This window comes from Protobothrops mucrosquamatus, unplaced genomic scaffold (assembly GCF_001527695.2).
Source record: "Protobothrops mucrosquamatus isolate PMUCROS unplaced genomic scaffold, P.Mucros_1.0 scaffold253, whole genome shotgun sequence".
Classification (NCBI taxonomy): domain Eukaryota; kingdom Metazoa; phylum Chordata; class Lepidosauria; order Squamata; family Viperidae; genus Protobothrops; species Protobothrops mucrosquamatus.
Window position 1 is genome coordinate 43,985 of NW_015386601.1, and position 18,903 is coordinate 62,887.

Below are 18,903 nucleotides of genomic sequence, written 5' to 3' on the forward strand. Positions count from 1 at the left end.
CCTCCCTCCTCCTTCAACCCCCCACCCTCCCCCCCCACCCTTTCTACACCGCAACCCTCAGACATGGCTGGTCCTGACCTAAGGTGATCCTCCCCCCTCCCAACCACCCTTGATCCCCCTAAAAATTTATTAAAACACCCCTTTAAAAAGAATCTTAATTTGGCCAATTTAAATGATTTTCTATTAGCACCCGCAGCATGCCACCTCTCGGGGTTCCAGACCCCATCCTCGAGGTGGGCCCTTGTGATCTTAATGGGCCAGGCCTGGAGAATTATGGGAAAGCTGGGGCTTCTTTTATGCAGCATCTTCAACAGAAAAGAGGAATAAGAAGCCCTTGGAATTATCTCTGTTCCTAGTCTTATGTGTGCAGACTAAATTGCATGCTTACAATATAAGTATTATTTGCTTTTCAATTACGCAATTCCTATTCATTAGGTATCTCTTGCCCTGCAGCAAGCAATACGGCAATGTGGCCCTGGTTTTGTATCTGAACATCTGAGTGGTTCATAAATGATAAGGTAGTACCATGGCACCAGACCTGGAATGAATTGAAGAAGAGTTCACAGTGCATCCGGATCTCCCAGCCTAACCCAGTGAACGTGTGAGGTAGGCACACAAAGACAATGTAATGCACACCAAAGACGAGGATCAGAATTAAAGTGGATTTTGCTAGTTTTCTGAAAGAAAGTTAAGAGAAGTTATAATTATGAGACTGCCACATGCTGCATCAAGTGAACATGATATAAATTGCAATCTTATACATTCCAAGGGTACTTGCCAAAGGGGAATGTATAAGTTTGGACAAACCAGAGTCACTCATGTGGAAGCTCTACCTCAGAGGTCCCCAACTTTTTTTTTTGCTTTGCAGACCAATGGGGGAGGGGAGGGGGGAGAGAGAGGGGGATGGTTTCTCGTACATGGTGGGCAAGCGGGTGCATTTGCAACTCATTTGCAAGAGCACCCGGCAGGTGCACCTGCCGCTCACACAAATGGAGTGTGCAAGTGCCTGCACTTCCCACTTCCGCAGCTCAGTTCTGAAAGGCTCAAGGCCTGGTAGTGGACCATGGCCCAGGGGTTGGGGACTCCTGCTCTACCTGGAATATTTGATGATCTCACTCAAGGCCTAGAAATCTGTATAGGTTGGCCTGGTTAAACCACAGACCAAAGATTTCCTATTCTTCATTTTGATGCTGGAGAGAATATTTCTGGAGTTGTTTGTTATGATGCTTGTCATTCTTCCTATTGCTTTAATCTCATGACTATCTTTTCCTGTACAGTACATACACTCTTTGTTGCAGAATTGAAACAAGAGTAGCAATTTACCATTCAGAACATTGCTGCTTATTTTGCTTTAGCTTTGATTTTATCAGATAAACATAGTTAAATATGGCTTATATCATTGCTTCACATTTTTTTTCTCAAAGGGTAATTGGTTTGCAGCATGGAACTTGGTAAAGCATATTTATTCATCCATCCCTGCAATGTCTGGCTTTAATTAACTTGATAGCAAGACTCAAAAAAAAAAAGTAACAACACACCCAAAGGCTTCTAGTTTTAATTGGGAGCCCCAGTTTACAAAGATTGGTGAACTACAAAAACACATTGTATAAAAGCATAGCATGTCAGCAGCTTATCCTGGGTGAATATTAATTTGATCTTTTTATTTCTATTTGTGTGCAGGGAGTGTGTGTGAGAGGAATGTCTTGGTCTATTGTTTTCAATCTGATTGTGAATTGTGATTTGACAAACAGATATTAACAGTTACATGAGAGGACTTCAAATATTTGGAAACCTTATTATGAAATAGATTTACAATCTGTCTGCATCTCATCTATATGTGTTTCTGTATCTGTGAAGTTACATATTTAAAATCCTTACTTTCAAGTTGGTCAAAAGAGACACAGCATGCCAGGGTATTGTAACAATAAATTTTAGATTTCGTCATCATCTCTTTTGCGTAGTAATCCCTTTTTATTCATCAAATACAACTGGAAAATCCAGATAATAGAACTGCCAGTCCATTAACTGGCAGGAATCTAACACATTCATGAATCTTCATATAAAACTGGCTTGAATGTGATTACTATTAGATAAGCCAACAAGAAGAAAGAATATACAGATTGTTTGGGCAATTATGGTGAGGAAGGGCCATCATTCAGAAATCAAGTGGTTCCTTGCATGCAGAAGGTTCAATTACTATATTTTTCAGAGGAGACTAATAAAGATCATTGTCTAAAATCCTGGCGAGCTAGATGAAAAAAAAGGTTTATTCCCTAGAAGACTGCTTTTGTTCTCAGAAATTGCAATTGTGGTTTCATTAGTCCTGGATTATTATGCAAAATAAGTACATGCTTAGAGAAAGAAGGGAAGTGGGCATCACAGAGTTTTATTCCACTAGCTATCATGCTCTTAACTCTTTCCTTGCCACATTCAAGTTTTATTCAGCACTTACTGAGTCAAAAGTCTCCCATAGAAGAAAATATTTGTAACTCATGATTAAATTATGGGGACCTTGGTGCTCTCTGAACTTGATGGTTTCCTTGCAGATGTTTGACTGCTGAACTAGGTAACATCATCAGTGCACTGTTGATATTATTTAGTTTGCTAATGAAATGTCTGCAAGAAAATCACCAAACTCATAATGTCTCATCAGTGAAGCAATGGAAGGGTTCTGCTTAGGACATCAGTTGGCCTCAATATGTTCCTGGCATTAATCAATTCAGCAGCACCCCAACATAAGTTAGGTTCTTCTAAGTCGTAGATTAGTAATTCTATGAAGACAATATTGGCTTTCTCTTCCTGTTAACATGTGTTCCTTTTCTTCTCTTTCTAAATAGTTTCCAATATTCAAGAAAAGCTTTTATGAGTCAATACGTATTGGCAGAATTACTAAGAAATAATTGCATTTTGGTGTGGAAATACAGCTAAATACCCCTGAAGATGAAGACATGAAAGATAATTTGATTATAGAATATATGTTTCACTGTGTTACTCTGCTGCTTCTATAATCATTTTTAGAAAGACCAGAATCGGAAAGGAGTCTGTCAAACACTGAAATGTCTAGATTTAAATCAAATTCTGCAGCCAATGCCAGGAGTCAAAAATGATTCAGCTTTTCCACAAAATATCTGCACTTTCTTTTTAGTTTAATTTCATGCAGAGCTTGGTGTACAAAACATGGCTGGATGCATCCCGGCACGGCTGGTTTCCCTCCCCCCCGTCCCATCCCTCCTGGCCTCGCATGCTCTTCTTTTCCCGGGCATGCACTTGCTGGCCTCTGTGTGCGGGGGCCGATGGTGTCAGGCAGCAGCCACCCCGGCCCTTGCCTTGCCCCATGGCAATGGCACTCCCACCCTGCCTCGCCTCACCCTGCAGGACGAGCCTCCTGCCTACCGCCCCACCTGCCAGAGACCCCCTGGATCTCCCCCAACCCTGCCCACCCCCCACAGGTGTCCCTCCCACGAGCAACATTGAGGTAACCACACCCACCTTGGCCACACCCGCCCAATCTGCCATGACCACCATAGCCACGCCCACCCAGTGGGCCATGCACACATGGCACCTGGAGATAAATAAGTGAGGTTTAGGTTGCAGTTTGGGCACTCAGTCTCTAAAAGGTTCGCCATCACTGTTATATATAGTCCAGCCATGTGAGAAAGTAGAGAAATTGTCTTTGCCTTTCTTTTAATACAACCAGTCCTTCAGGAGTCTAACTTGGCTTTTCTCCAGGCAAACGATAACCAAGATATTTCCAAATAGAAGACTTCTTCATTACAAGTAAAAAAAAACATTCTGTCTGACCAAGTCAGTTCTAGTAGAGACTGCTTCTAAAAATAAACCATACCTATATTGCTTTCTGACATCGTAGCCAACAGCATTTGTTTCCCAAATTTTTGTGGCCAGCACCCGCACAGTATTCAGGAAGAGGACAAAGTTCAGCTGTAAAACAGAATTGTTTTATTCCATCATCTTTTAGAGGTATGTTTTCGAATGTTTTGAGGATGTATTTCAACACTTTCTTATATGTGGAACATAATATTGTCAAGATGACCAGGTGGCAAAACTGAACTAGTATAAAAAGTCCAGAATCTGTATCTAACCACTTCCAATATTAGTATCCCACCTATCTAGGAAGCTCTCCAATTTTGATCTCGGCTGTTGCACAGCTCTGAGAAGCTCGTTGAAAAATACATGACTCAGCAAAATTTTGAATAAAAGTGGCCAAGATAGTGACAGCCACATTTATTTAACTGCTTCCTAGACTAATTCCTTTATTAAATCTCTGATCTCTATATTAAATAATAAATGGTCTCATAATTGCCAAAATGCCACTTTTCTGAACTTCACACTGAGAACTGTAAGGGAGCAAAGCTAGAACAGTCTTTTCCATTATGAAAAAATAAATGATGCATCACTGCATTGGAGCTGGGTAGAAAAACCAGTGTATTTACAATTCCATTTGCAACTAATTGCAACAAAAGCAATGCCAACAGTGTTGAGTTACCCTGCTGTCTTAAGTGAGCCAGACCAGGAGTTGGCACACAGGGGTTGGAATGGGACAACTCACCATGGCCAACTCGCCACAGGACAACTCGCTGCAGCAAAACTCAACATGGAATGACTCAAGAGAGGGACAAGTAGAATTGCAGCTCACCCCAGCCTTGAGGACTTCTAACTTGAGAAGGCTCAAACATAAAGCAAGACAAGGCCTGCTGCAATTCACTTGTCCCTCTCTCGAGTTATCCCGTGGTGAGTTGTCTCGGGATGAAACGGCCAGGGTGAATCAGCCAGGGCAAGTTGGCTGTCGCAAGTTGGCCACAGCGAGTTGTCCTAGAGGGGTGATGGTGAAGCAAGATTCATCCCAAGAGATGCACCAGCAGTGTGCATGCCCGACAAAGCAATGCACCTTGCACCTTAAAGTACAGAATAAGACTTTGAGAAATACAACATATGTTAACTGCATCTTTTACTTTTTAAAAAAGAGGAAATGTAATTTTAACTTTCAACAGGCAATTTAAAGTGGCAGCTTTAAAAGGATGTGCAGTTCAGTGTTGAAATAATTCAAGCAGCTCAAAAGAATAAAAAGCAGTGCAATAACTTGGCATGTGTGCCAGAGAAGGAGTGTTTTGTTCTCACATATCAAAAGCAGTCACAGCATCTCACTCCTAATTGTGACATAAAATGTCATCTCCTGTTCTATAAAGTACAACAAAAAAGAAAGCATCAATTAAAGTGATTGCTCAGCTCTTTGCCAGCCAGAATGCTTTCTTGCACAGGGACAAAACTGTCCAGGGGTATGGAAACGGAATTATCAAATGAGAGCAAGCTCCTGGATTAAAAAAGAAAACAGCAATACTGTAGCTGCGGAACAGATCTGATTGTAATAAAGCTAGTTTTAAGCCATCTCTTCTCCTTTCCCTTGAAAGACTGGAAAAAGAGGAAGAATTTCAACTTTCAGACTTTCTTTAACAGTAAGAACATAGAAAACTATCTTTAAGGGAAGTCAGATGTTCCCACACAGAATTATTGTCTGCCTGCTAATGGAGATGATGTGGGATAGTGTCAAAACCCTGTTGGTCTCTCATAGTCATTAGAAAAGGGTAGAAATGCTAATCTCATTTTATACATAACATTATTTTGCAATTGTCTAAAGATAAACACTAGGGTTATCATAACTGATCTGCATTTTCTATATCTCTTTGCTACCATCCAGCATTTTGCAGATCCTAATATATACAACAATGTTCAATGTTTAATACACACACACACACAAACACACACAAGTAATCTTACCCCAATAGCTACTAAAATTGGAGTTTGATATATCCATTTTATATTTCCAGCATTAAGCTCCCAGCATCTGTGAAATCAAAAATCTATTTTTAATAAACAGAGTAAAAATAAACAGTCTCAATGTATATTCATTTTCTGTTAAGATTCATTCTGGAGAGTGTACAGAATAAATTTCAGAATTTTAAAAAGGATTTCGGGTTCATTCAACTGTAATAAACCAAGGCAGATTTCTGGGAGAAGAAGAATAAATATATATGTCAAGTCCCATCTTTACTGTGAATCTGGAAAAAATAAGAAAACCAAGGTGCAATTTTCAGAAATAGTAAAATAATAAACACTTTTTCTTAGTTGGACTAGTTTTGGGATGGAAGGTGGAGGGTTCAAATATCGGAATGTCCAGCTAAAGTCTGAAAAAATATGTGTGGAGGAACATGTGCGTGTAGGGGGAGGGTTTACAGTTTCATTCTGATCCCATTCACCTTATATGTGTTTTTAGGGCTAGTTGTTCGTTTTACTTATTAGAATTGGCTCTAGTAAAATAAAAAGAGAAGTGGCATTCAGTAGCTTACGTGTGGCTTAAAACAGAATTAAAAATGTACTATTATAAACCGAAACTAGAATACACTTGCTTGAAAGATAAAGAATGTGAAAAGTCCAAGGGAATTTTTTTTTTAAAAAAAACCTCCTGTTGTTGCTAAAATAGCCCAGTAAGCTTTTCTATGTTGGATATCCAATAGGGCAAAATATTGTAACCATTAAGCCACTTTCCCTCTTTGTCCTCTGCCTCAATTCTGCTGTTGGGGTTTTCTGGTATTGACTGTACTCCAATGTTCAGTGCCTGCCCAGCCAGCTGTGAGAGGAGACCACCAAAGAGGTCTGGGTCCTGAACATTCCAAGAGATTCAAAGAGGGCCATCAACTCTAACTCAGAAATGAACTGGGTAAAAAAGAACAAACCATTTAAATGGAATTTACTTCTTTAGATTGATTCCTGTGGAGCATATCACATCTTCAAAGGACTTGTTGCAATTGAGAAATACACCACTGCATTTTATGAATCCAGAAAATAGATTTATGCCTGGCTAAGGATGCAGTTCACATAAATGTTTTCTATAGAGATGTTGAACTAATTTGAGGAAATAAAGCAAAAAAATCAGGAAACAGCTTTTCATTGAAAAAAATGACACCACAAATTCTCACTGATCTAAAATTAGTATCAGCTACTTCTGCATAGCAAACAATAAATGTGTCAGATGCTGAAGTATGGGGTAAACAATGGCTACTTCCTGATGTAAAGTACCTCTTGAAGTGAGGAATTATGTACTGTCCTTCTTAGCTGTTTTTCATCTGAAACTTTACCCACTAAGGTTTTTTACGTCTATCTTAAAGCTATGGACTAGCTAGCACATTTGGAAGGCAAGTGCAGCAGCAAAAGGCAATTGGAAAGGGTTAAACATATGGTACAGATGCCTTAAGAATAGAAAATCAATACATTTTTTTAATCACTCAGTACTAAAAGTTGTAGCTAAAACTGGAATCATCCACACCTTATTTTCAACCTCTGGAGGCTATGAGATTCAATTCAGGGGCTATTTAAGCATACTGAAAACCATTTTGGTCTAGCGGTGCTGGGTAAGAAACCAGGAGACTAGAGTTCTAATCCTGACTTAATCATGAAAGCCAGTTGGGTGACTTTGGGTCAGTTACTGTCTCTCAGCCCAAGTCACTTCACAGGATTGTTGTTGTGGGGCAAATAGGAGGAGGAAGGAGTATTAAGTATGTTTACTGCCTTGAATTACTCATAAAGGTGGGATAAAATCTAATTAAAAATAATCTTCAGATAGTTTGGATCTTAAAACCTGATTTACAGATTACTTTTTCACAAATAAGAAAAACATATCTGAAAAAACAGCTGGGGATTCTATATCTCTAGGAAAAGATTGTGAGACTAGAATAGCCACGGTGAATAAGTCAACGTCTTTTAGAAATGAGGTGACTATTTGAAGTTGGATGGTAAAAATGTGATCATCCTGGTTTCATTAATAAAGCCACCCAATTTGAATATTGGCATCCCAGTTGAAGTTGCTCCTGTTCAAGTTGTTGCTTACACTGACCTGCATTACTTGGACCTAGAGATCCTGTGATGTTTAATTCTCTACAACCTCAGCCAACAAAAGACAGCCCTTGCTGCATAATCTAGAAGGCTGTGGAAGGCATCCAACACCATTAAAGTTGAGAAAGTGATATCTGCTTCAATTACTTAGAATTCCCAATGTTCAACAGTATAGGAACTATCACTATTTTTATTTTATAGGGCCACTTACAAGTTCCACTTCATCCTAGAAACTGATCTCTATGAAGACTCTTTCAATACACAAGCAACATGAGCTCTTTTTATACGCAGGTGTACCTCATTAAGGCTTCATAGCATTTCCTCTAGTTCATCTCTGCCTCCTAACAAGCTACTGGAAATGAGAGAGAGAGTTTAACATGGGGGGGGCAGAATTCTGGTGAACCTGGAAGTTTGCTTGTTAGTTTGTGCTGTTTTATTTTGTGCTGATTAAAGCATTCTATTCCTGTTTGGATTCTACAACTTGTCCTGCTATAACATAATGAAAGGGAGCAGCTGTAGCGAATAGCTGTCTGACATTTCAGTACTCTGAGAAGCATTACTTTTCTACAGCAACATTAACACTAAGGAAAGAGAGAGTATTACTGTGCAACAACTGGCTTCCTTCCAGTTCTCTGAATATTTATGAGTTTTAGTGCAACTCCTCCTTGGGTAAAATTCAGGTTTTCCTGAAATCAGAGTCTATCAATCTAATTTTAGGTGGTGGGTACACATTTCTTATAAAGGAAATGAATCTTTAGCAACCCAGATTCTTTGAAACTCGGATTCTCTTCAGAATTAGGATGAGATAGATGGGTGTCTAGAAACCAACTGCTTTCTGCTCATTGCTGTGTAGTATAAAAGAACAAAACTCCTTTCCATATAATTGAGTTACAAGAAAATGCAGCATGTCCCCAACAACCACAATTAGCATGGAGCTAATAACTGTCCATAATAAGATCATAAACACAACTTTGACTCTTCTACCACTTCAGAAGTTTACTTCTCACTCCTCCCCAAGTAAATACATAATTAGGACAAGGTCTAGATATAATAATTTAAAAATCGGTTTTAATCATGAAGGGACAGATATTGTTTAACTCTTTTTAACTGGGCATAATTGTGTCACTATCAAAGCATTAGCAGTGGCCATTTTTTTCATCACAAATGTTTAAAAGAAAAACCTTCTACAAAAGCTTGGCTGCTGTCCTGAGTGCAAAATCCTCCCCCTTTAAAAGTGCCAGATAGGAGACCAAAAAAAAAAAACACACACAGAAAGCTGGTGGTGGCATTTTACTAAGAACTTTATCCTCTTTAGGGTGAGGAACTATGGATGGTGGAGGTGGAAACGATGGGCAAAGAGATGCTAAGGTCCAGTCCTAGTGGCAAAGTTCAAGGAGGAGGCAAGAGGCAGTGAGAATCTCTAAGCTGCTCCTTTCAGATTTGTTGCTGAAACCTTCACAGCCATACATAAGAAAATAATATTGTCAGAAATAGCTCTTTGCAAAGAATAGGCAAGCACAGCCTGATATATGACAAAATCATCCTCCCACACATATCTTTTTAAGAGCAATAAATGATTTAAATGCCATTTTCCTTCCTGAAAAAAATGTATCACAAGAAGAGTTCATTCTTTTAAAACATTTTTTAGAAAATTACATATTCTAACTTTTTCTCCTAATAACATTTTGGTAATTTTGATAAGCCTTAAAGATGTAAAGTGAGAACTGAGACATATAAAACATTTCTAAAGTACTGTTCCACTGGAAGAAGTGTTAACAACAGGTAGTTACTTATCTTGATAATAATGGTGTTAGATCAGCCTAAGGGCAGAGAATGCAATCCCTTTTCTGAAACTAAGCAAACCTGGGTAATCATCAGGGCCTTAGATAGGGAAGCTACCTAGAAATGCACAATGCACTTGCCTTCAATTACATAATTTGTGTGCAGTAAATGAATAGATTTGGTTTCCATAGTGCTTAATTCTGCCTTATTTGCACCTTTTGTAGTGAGTCTTTAAAGAAATTCTTTGATGCTATTCTTAAGAACATGTCATATTAGTTTCAGTTGAGGAGGCCAGGGGATGTAAACAAGACATTTGGATTAAATAAGATTAAACCAGTTTTTATCCAAACCAATTCCAGTAACTTTCACTAAATCAGATTGACTGAATGGACCTATAAATGCTGTTTTGTAATGCGGAATGGTCCAGATGTTTTAAAACTGGCATTTATTAATTTATTTTTAAATCCTGTCTTTATTACTTTTATAAGTAACTCAGTGCAGTTAACACACATAATACTCCTTCCTCCTATTTTCCCCACTCTGGGAGGTGAGAAAGGATGGGCTGTGAGAGTGAATTTGGCTGGCTTTCATGCTTAAAGTAGGACTAAAACTCATAATCTCCTGGTTTTTAGGCCAGCATCTTAACCATTACACCTTAAGAAATTCTAGACTATAACTATTATCCAATCTCAAGTTCCTTCTTCTAGGTTCTTTTTTAATGAAGCGAATTACATGGACTCCTAATTTTTTATCTAGGCTTGGTACCAAAAATAGCCTGATTTTCTCTGATAGTTTTGAAGACTCTCCAAGACCTATCACCATCTTTGATGACTCTGGTTAAAGTATATTGGTAGCATCATTAGTGAGCTATATGTGAAGGCAGGACACAATTATTTCACTCTGATCTTTAGGAGAAAGTTTCAAAAGGCAGAATTAATGACCATTTTAAACAGATTCTATAGAACCTTTTTGTGGGTTCCTGTGACATTCTATCCTATGTCCCACATTCTTAAAAACCTATATGAAGCTCTTGGATGAGACCAGCCAAAGGTTTTTAGGCTGGCTGAAGTGTCATCAGTCTGCTGTAACATTCGATCTATCAGACAAATAAGTTAGGTGAGGATGGTGAACTAGTGTAAAGACTGTGAAATTAGATGAATGAAATCATTAAACTGAAATTTAAACTTGATAAGGCTTTACTAGTCTGAGTAGATGTTTTTTTTCTTTCAGAAACTGTTTGGGCAGCCAGGCTGCATCTTCCCTGACAGAGCAGGTTTGCAGCTGGGCATTATTTCAACAGAGTTCATACAGAGAATTGACAGCAGTGAATTCAATCTTTTGCTCAGTGCAGAAGTCCAGGGAGAGTATCCCTTAAACTGCATGACTGCCTAGCCTCTGCCTAAACAGTTCCACTGAATTTTCTTCTACATTTAGTGTTAGACCATTAGGAGGGATCTGTTTCTTAACTTAAATCTTTTATTGGCTTCAGAGCCACCTAGATTTACAGGAATGTAATATAAATTTACTTACAAATACACCATTTGCATGCTCCAGAAGAATAGAACTATGCAACTTTCTTAAAGTATTGGAAGACAAATATTATATACCTTTCAGACTTATCTTTCCAAAACTAAGCCTTCATCATTCTTTCAATCTCTCTTCAGGATTTATTTTCTAGTCCTCAGATTGTCCTCATTGTCCAGCTCAAAACCTTTTCCAGTTTGACTGATTTTTTTCAAGTGCAATGCCCAGAACTGGACATCATACTTGAAATGGAGTATGACCAATGCAGTGATGCAGAATTATTATTTGCCAAAATCCAGACATTTTATTTCTATGAATACAGCCAAAATGTGTGTGCTTGTTTTGCAGTCATATCATTCAGTCAATATTCTGTTTCCTAATCTGGCAGAATTCTAAGAACTTTTTCACAATTATCACAATTTCTGTTCCAATTATCCCTCATCTTGCAAGTAAGCATTTGCTTTCTGTTTCCTAAATGAATATTGTATGCATTTATTTTCCTTACTCCAGTGTTGACATTTCAAGTTCAGATAGCTTTGGATGCTCAAAGTATTGTGCATCAGCTATGGTTGATTTATCAGCTACTACCAATACTGGAAAGGAAAAACTTAAACATAGTGACTTGTGCTGTAATCGCTTTCAGGTTGAATCACTGTAATAATTTTAGTGAACTGCAAAAAGATGATCCCCTAAGCTTCATGTACAGCCATACTTAGCTGCTAGAGTCCTGACTAATTCGGCTAAAGTTATTAACAGTAAATTTATTTCTTGAACAATTTTCTTTCTTTTTAACAGTGATATATTACAAAGAAGAAATAAAGCTTTTTTTGTAGTGGTACTTGACTCTGAAATGCTTTCCTTTCAATATCCTATTCAAGGCTGAACTCCACATGTAGAGACTTCCTAGGTAGTAGGAAGAGCATATAGTATCAAGTTAATTGTTCTCACCTTCCCTTGCCCCCCTCCCCAAATTCCTAAGAAATTACATGAAATAAAGAAGAAAAGAGGAGCCCAAGCCTATTGGTGAACCTAGATCCCAAGATCTAGATCGAGATGATAAAGTTCAGCAGACCAATATTTCAAGAATTGACATCAGATTGTCAAGATAAACTATTTACGACAGATGAATCCTAGCACAGCTCATCAAGTTTTTGAATTGCATGATATCATTAAAATATGAGCCAGGAGTTTAGCCATAAGAAGCTGACTTAAAGCTGGGATGAAAAAGAAATGTCAAGTGACCACAGTGTTTTGCATAAGCCACAGATGTTTTATACCTGCCAGTTTGTGAAAAATCACTCCGAAATATTTAAAGTCTGCTGCTATCAGAATCCCTTACAAGTTAATAGCAATTGGGACTTAAACAAGCCACAAGCCACTGAGATCTGAGTGGTAGATTTAATAAGAAGACGTTTAAAGGGAAAGCACAAGAACACCAATTAGTATGTATAGGATGAATCAAAGCATGTTTTTATGTGAGAGGAAGCCTCTCTCTCCTGAGAAGGCAAATCAGCTCATACCCAAACATGGTTTACACGATGGCATCTAACCTCTTTATTAATTTATTAATGTAAGAGGAATCCAACTTCACTGCAGCTTTGTGTCTATGCTGTTCATTAATTATCCAGGCATGCTTTTTTAGTTTTACAGAAAATGTAATCTTTATCAAAATTATCCTTTACATGCTTGCTGAACATGACCAATCTGGGAAGCTCCAGACTGGATGGCTTCAAATGAGTGCGATGTGATTGCATACAGTGTATGTGCACATTATTTGTACACATCTCTAAATTAAATTGTTTACATTCATAGTAATTACTGTTATTACATTTGCACACCAATGTCAGTTACAACTCTGCAGCTGTGTGGAAAATAGCTCAGCAAAGCAGCTGAAGAAAGGTACAACTAATGATAATGGATGCTCATCTTAGACTAAATAAATACTAGCAGCCCATTATCCACCACAAAACATAATATCTTCCAGAAAGGTTTCATCTACAAAACAGAGGATGCCAAACAATATTTTGCAGCCTTGGAAGCAGCATTCAAAACTACAGGACTTACCATGGAGACCCAAAAAAACATAAGGTGGACAATTATGTTGCAACTCAAAAGAATATAAGAAAAAGAGCCACTTCAAAACAAAATACAGAGCTTCCCTCAAAACTTTAAAGAAAGACCAAACCATCACCACCCTTTTAACAGACAAAGGCTAAACCATTGTTATCATGGACAAAGTGCAATGCATACAACAAGCCAAAGAACTAATAAGGGACAAAGAAACTTACATCCTAATAAATACCAACTAAGTACAGAAACTGGGCAACTCAATTTAAAAAAAACTTTCAACAACCTCACCAAGAAAGATCAAATCACAAAAGAACAGTGGTGAATGAAAAGCAGTGGTCCTTCCATACTTCCGTGGATGCTCCAAAATACAGATGCCCAACATATTACTTTGTCCAATTTTATCATTACCAGGACCCCAACTTATAATATAGTTAAAGAACTCATTAAAAAGCTCGAACATCTCATAGAGGGGGAAGAAAGAATTTACTGCAGCAACCTAACCAAATAGATTAAGATTTAAATGCCCAAACTCATGAAACTCATCAACCTTTGCTTCACTACCTATTTTCAGTTCAATGGACAAACATACCAATACATAAGAGAACACCCATGGGATCACCACTCTCAAATTTAAAGCAGAGAAACTATAGCACTTTCACACACAGTTTCCCATAGTAGAGGAAAAAGCTTTTACTAAAACACACTCAAGAATGTTTTGGCCAAGAAAGTAGAAAAAGCTGAAGTTACAACAGTCTTAGAAAACTGAGGTGTGACTCCCTCCAGAACATCAACCAGCTAAAACCCATAAGAACAAGAAATGCAAGTCCTCCTATATCTGAAGATCATTGCTATGTATAACTTTCAACCAAGTATGGACTTCAAGAAATAAATAAATTACGAAACTCCCAAGATAAATAAACCTTCATAGCCAGTCCAATTGTCTCATTTGCACAATTCTTTCTCCAATCTGGATTTAGGGCAAAATAAGGGGAAAACTTGTTTATTTCAGTGAAAATTTCAGTGTTAAGAAAAGAAAAACAGAACTAGGAGGAAATGAAATCTTTTTCAAAGAAAGAGTTCCAAGTTTTCTAACATTCTTCTGACTGTAATGACTGTATAAAGAAAGCAACCTTTCATGAAAGCAGCTTTAGCCTAGATCTCAAGGAGGAAACTTGTGAATGAATATGCAGTTCAATTATGAGGCTCCTTATTTTTGAGATTTTGTTGATGTAGGTACATCTTAATAAAAAAAATAGTTTGAGACATCATGTGGAGTTCATTTCCTGGTGTGGTCTTACATAGTGGGGCTGACATCAATCTTGCGATGTCTGTTGTGCTATACCTCCACTTCCTTATATTCACTGAATTTGGGAAGTGTCTCCCTGAGCTAATTCCAAATGTTATCCCATTGTTTCAGCCCCTTTTGCCTCTTGCCTCAGCAACGGTTCTTAAGGTTATTTCCATCCATGTCCTCTTCCTTTCATTCAATGACTAGGGCATGTTAAAAGCTCTACCTCTTCTGCCAAATTTCACGATCTTGCAATTGATTGGGAAGCCAAGAGATCTGCCACTGAGGTTTCAAATTGCTTAATTATAAATTATACATTTTGGGGTATTAATTTCCTCTAGATCCAAATCTATCTGAATGAATCAATCTGACATATTGTGGAAGGTTTGGAATACAGTATGTTCTGGAGAGAGAGAGAGAAATGAATCCCAACTCATACTTATAGTCTGATAGCATCTATCATGACAGTGTGTACTTTCATGCCTCCCCAACTTATTCATCTGCATACAGTCTTATTGTCCACAAGAACCAAAATTTGTTGATCTAAGTGGAAGAATTAGAAATCAGCCAATGTTAACTGGATGCTTGTAGTTCTAGAAAATGTATATTGTGCTTGGCTTCCATGGCATAACATGTGCCATTTTGACCATTCAGTGAGTATCCCAGATTCAGAGGTTAGCAGCCATGTTGACTCACTCATGGGGTTGGCTCCACACCTATTGTTCTTTGTGGATGACTAGAGATAGAAAAACCATTGCACTACAATCAAAATGAGGACTTTCATGTGAATCCCCTGAACAATGTCTGCCTAAACATATACCTGAATCAATTATAAAGAACGAGGGAGCCCAACCTTGTTGTAAAATGTCTGCAGACTATAAAGTTTGGTAATAGTATTTGTTTAGCACCCTAAATTTACCTGACAAGCTCTGTAAGATTGGTCTCCTATTGTACTGCTCTGCAAATTTACCAGAAAGGTAAATCAGTCCAAAGGTTTTGGTCCTGGTGAAGAACAATGAGAAGATGACCTATATAAGGATAAATATGAATGTACTCCTTCCTTAACCAGGTCACCAATACCATACAGTGATTAGGATATAAAAATGATCAACTAGAAAATGATTCAAAATGAATGTCTATGGAGATTCTCAGTCATCCAGGTCGTGGTTGTCCCAAAGATGCTTTTTCAAGAGGCAACTGGACTTTCTTGTTTTTCTTTGAAGGCGTTTCACTTCTCATCCAAGAAGCTTCTTCAGAACTGAAGAAAAAGCACCTTTGGGATTCAAAATGAAGTAATGTACTGCATGAATCAGTATGTGTGTATATATAGAAAGCATGTTTTTTTTTCTTAAGACATTCCAGAGTGCCAGACCTAAATATCTCTCTATTCAGGACCTGTAGTATCTCATATATTTATCTTTTTTTTAAATTCATGATTATGATTCACACATTCATTGAATATTATCTAAGAGACTGTAGGTGGCAAAATGTTGCAATCTCTACAATGACTGTGCAGTCATTGTTGTTCCAATTTACTCTCTAGCCTGCCTGGAATCATTTGTCTTGGATTGTTAAAAAAGATGTTTCCTGACAACTATTACCCTCACTTAGAGCATCATCTAATTCTGATATTCTAATGCAGGGGTGTCAAACTGCCGGCTGCGGGCCGGATGCGTCATGCCGAAACTGCACCCACCCCATTGCCGGCAATGGAAAAAAAGTCGCGTTGCGAGTTTGACACCCTGTTCTAATGTGATGACTTTGAATATCAGAGAGGATACATAAAGTCTGACCCATAGAGCACAAAGACTGAAGGAGTCTATAGTAAAATCAAATGCACTTTGCAACAAGAAAGTTGCAAATATATTAATTGGTTGCTGTGAAAAATCTACTTACATGTGCATGCCTGCATAGCAGGGATAACAATTTCTTACTCTGGCATGGCATTTAATGTACAGCTTCCAGTAAAAGGTTACTCTGATGAAGACTCGTGGTAAAAAGAAGAAAGACTAGAAAAGCACCTTTCTCAGCTTGCAATATATCAATTTTCTCCAGAAATATGCATTGCAATTTTTCTCCCAATAGCCCTTTATTTTTGTGTACATTCACCCTCACAACAATTGTCTCTCTCCCCTTCTCCCCACACAGTGTCCTGGAAAGGACCAATAACATAGCTATTGTCCTTCCATTGGGAAAAAAAAGATTTAAGGAAACCTCTGCTTTATGTCCATTTACCTTGCATCTGCCATTGCTGCTCTGACTGCTGCCCAGGCCGCTACAAAGACAGCTGGGAAACCTATAAATATGAAAAATGGATTGCTTGCTGTTAGATGTCTCTTGAGAAATGAAATAAAAATAGAATATCCCCCTTTCTCAGGCAAAGGAAAGGAACAGAAGAATTTGCATGGAGCAGGCCCCATAGGGAACAAAGTGCCTTCTGCTCAATGGAGTAGAACTTCCAAGAAGTCACTGTTCAGAGAAGTTGCATAGTCCTGTGTGCTTCTGATACTCAGCATTTGCAAGAGGTTGGCATTCCGAGCACAGATATTTATTATCCACAAGGTACAGAGGACAGGAAGAAGAGGAGGAGAGTGATCTGTTGCAATGTTAATCACTTCCAATGAAATCTGCCCAGGGAAAAAGGCCAACTGTGACTCAGTGGAGAGAGCAACTGCCACACACCCTTTTGTAAGAAGTGGCACCTGCAACAGTAACCTTAAAATAATAAATGCACTCCAGATCAACTCCCCCTTCAATGGAAACAGCTCTTGGTCAGATGTTCATAACTTTTTCTGGCATGGGGGTTCCATCTGCCTTTCAGAGTATGATACAGCAAGCAGCTGGTAGGACCAAGATAAAACCAAATTTGATTTCATTTATACTGAAATTGAGTTAACATGAATAGATTTAATACAATTATGTTCCATTTTGAACGTAATAATGCCTGTCACATTAAAAATATAGTTTAATAACTATTTTTGGATGTGTCTGGGACCCATACGCCAAGCCACACTTTGTTAAGAAAAATGCCTATATTTTGCAATACTGATTGGGTCTGATTTGGTGAGCAATGGATTATAGCACAATAATTTATACTATACAAATTAAACTGAATAAACTCCATCCTCCAATTATCCAGATGAACTTTATACTCTCAGAAATTTATCATGCCTTGAACCCAAGCAGTTGTTATATGTTTACGTTTCAACTATTCTCTGACTTGGGAACTTTTAGCTCCTGTCACAGCCTTATGACATGAGTGATCTGATCCAAAGAGTTTGATGGACAATTCTGAATATACTGCTTTTGCTGGAAATAAGAATTCATATATGGTAGCAAATTAATTTATATATAGATCTTTAAGTAATTAAAATGTGCATTTTATTTACAGAATAGAAAAAATAATAGTTCAAGAATAATCCATATAAAGTGCTAAAATCAAATTATACCAGAGAAAACATAAACACATCAAAGAAATATGGCATGAAACGGACAAAATGAAAATCAACAGAAATAATGACATACAAATTCAGAGCTGTATCCAGTTAATGAAATTGGACTTTTCCTGAATCAAAGAGCTTTCTAGGTTATACAAACATTTAAAGTGTTGTAACACTTAACAGGTCTACTTAGAGTAGATATAATATTGTCTCAATTTTAAAGAAATCCAATTCTTGAATGAAAAACAATGTATCTTACCCCAGCCTATTAAGATAAAACCCCATAGGTACTTGGTATCCGAAAAGAAAGCCACAAATATTAAGCTGTGTAGATAGAGACCTTCAACCAAGATCCAATAGTAGTTTGTTGCCAAGAAGTAAATAAATATCACCACAGTAATTTTGCACCACACCTATTAATCAAAAACAAAAAACCCCAACAGCTGTATTAATTAATTAAATAATATGAAATAATTAAATCTAACTATACTAACTTCTTGTAAAAAAAATTAAATAGATATAAGGCAGTGGTGGCGAACCTATGGCACGGGTGCCAGAGGTGGCACTCAGAGCCCTCTCTGTGGGCACACGTGGCGTCGCCCCAGTCCTAGGTCTTCAGCTGGGTTTTATAAAACCTTTTCGCTTTAGGCCTCCGCCGCCATGTGCAAAAAAAAAAAGGTTCAATCAATCAGTCAATTTCAACTTCTCGTGGGGAAAAAACAATCTTGCAAAGTTGGAATTGATTGACTGAACTTTTTAGTCCCACCCAGTCTGCCGTTACCACTGCAGCCATGCCCACCCAATGGGCCACACCCACCCGGCACCTGACGATGCATAAGTGGTTGCAGTTTGGGCACTCGGTCTGTAAAAGGTTTGCCATCACTGATATAAGGC

At 38.0% G+C, this 18,903-nt stretch overlaps 1 protein-coding gene across 1 annotated transcript in view; it reads right to left on the bottom strand.

The window, feature by feature from the left end:
• The window catches only part of PTH2R (parathyroid hormone 2 receptor), a 39,524-nt gene that overhangs the window by 8,975 nt on the left and 11,646 nt on the right, over nucleotides 1-18,903 (bottom strand). The window contains exons 7-11 of the mRNA XM_015814463.1: nucleotides 18,269-18,422; nucleotides 16,805-16,865; nucleotides 5,794-5,860; nucleotides 3,845-3,939; nucleotides 539-677 (exon numbers count right to left, since the gene is read on the bottom strand). Coding sequence (XP_015669949.1) covers nucleotides 539-677; nucleotides 3,845-3,939; nucleotides 5,794-5,860; nucleotides 16,805-16,865; nucleotides 18,269-18,422 — 516 coding nt within the window. The remainder of the gene's footprint in view (nucleotides 1-538; nucleotides 678-3,844; nucleotides 3,940-5,793; nucleotides 5,861-16,804; nucleotides 16,866-18,268; nucleotides 18,423-18,903) is intronic.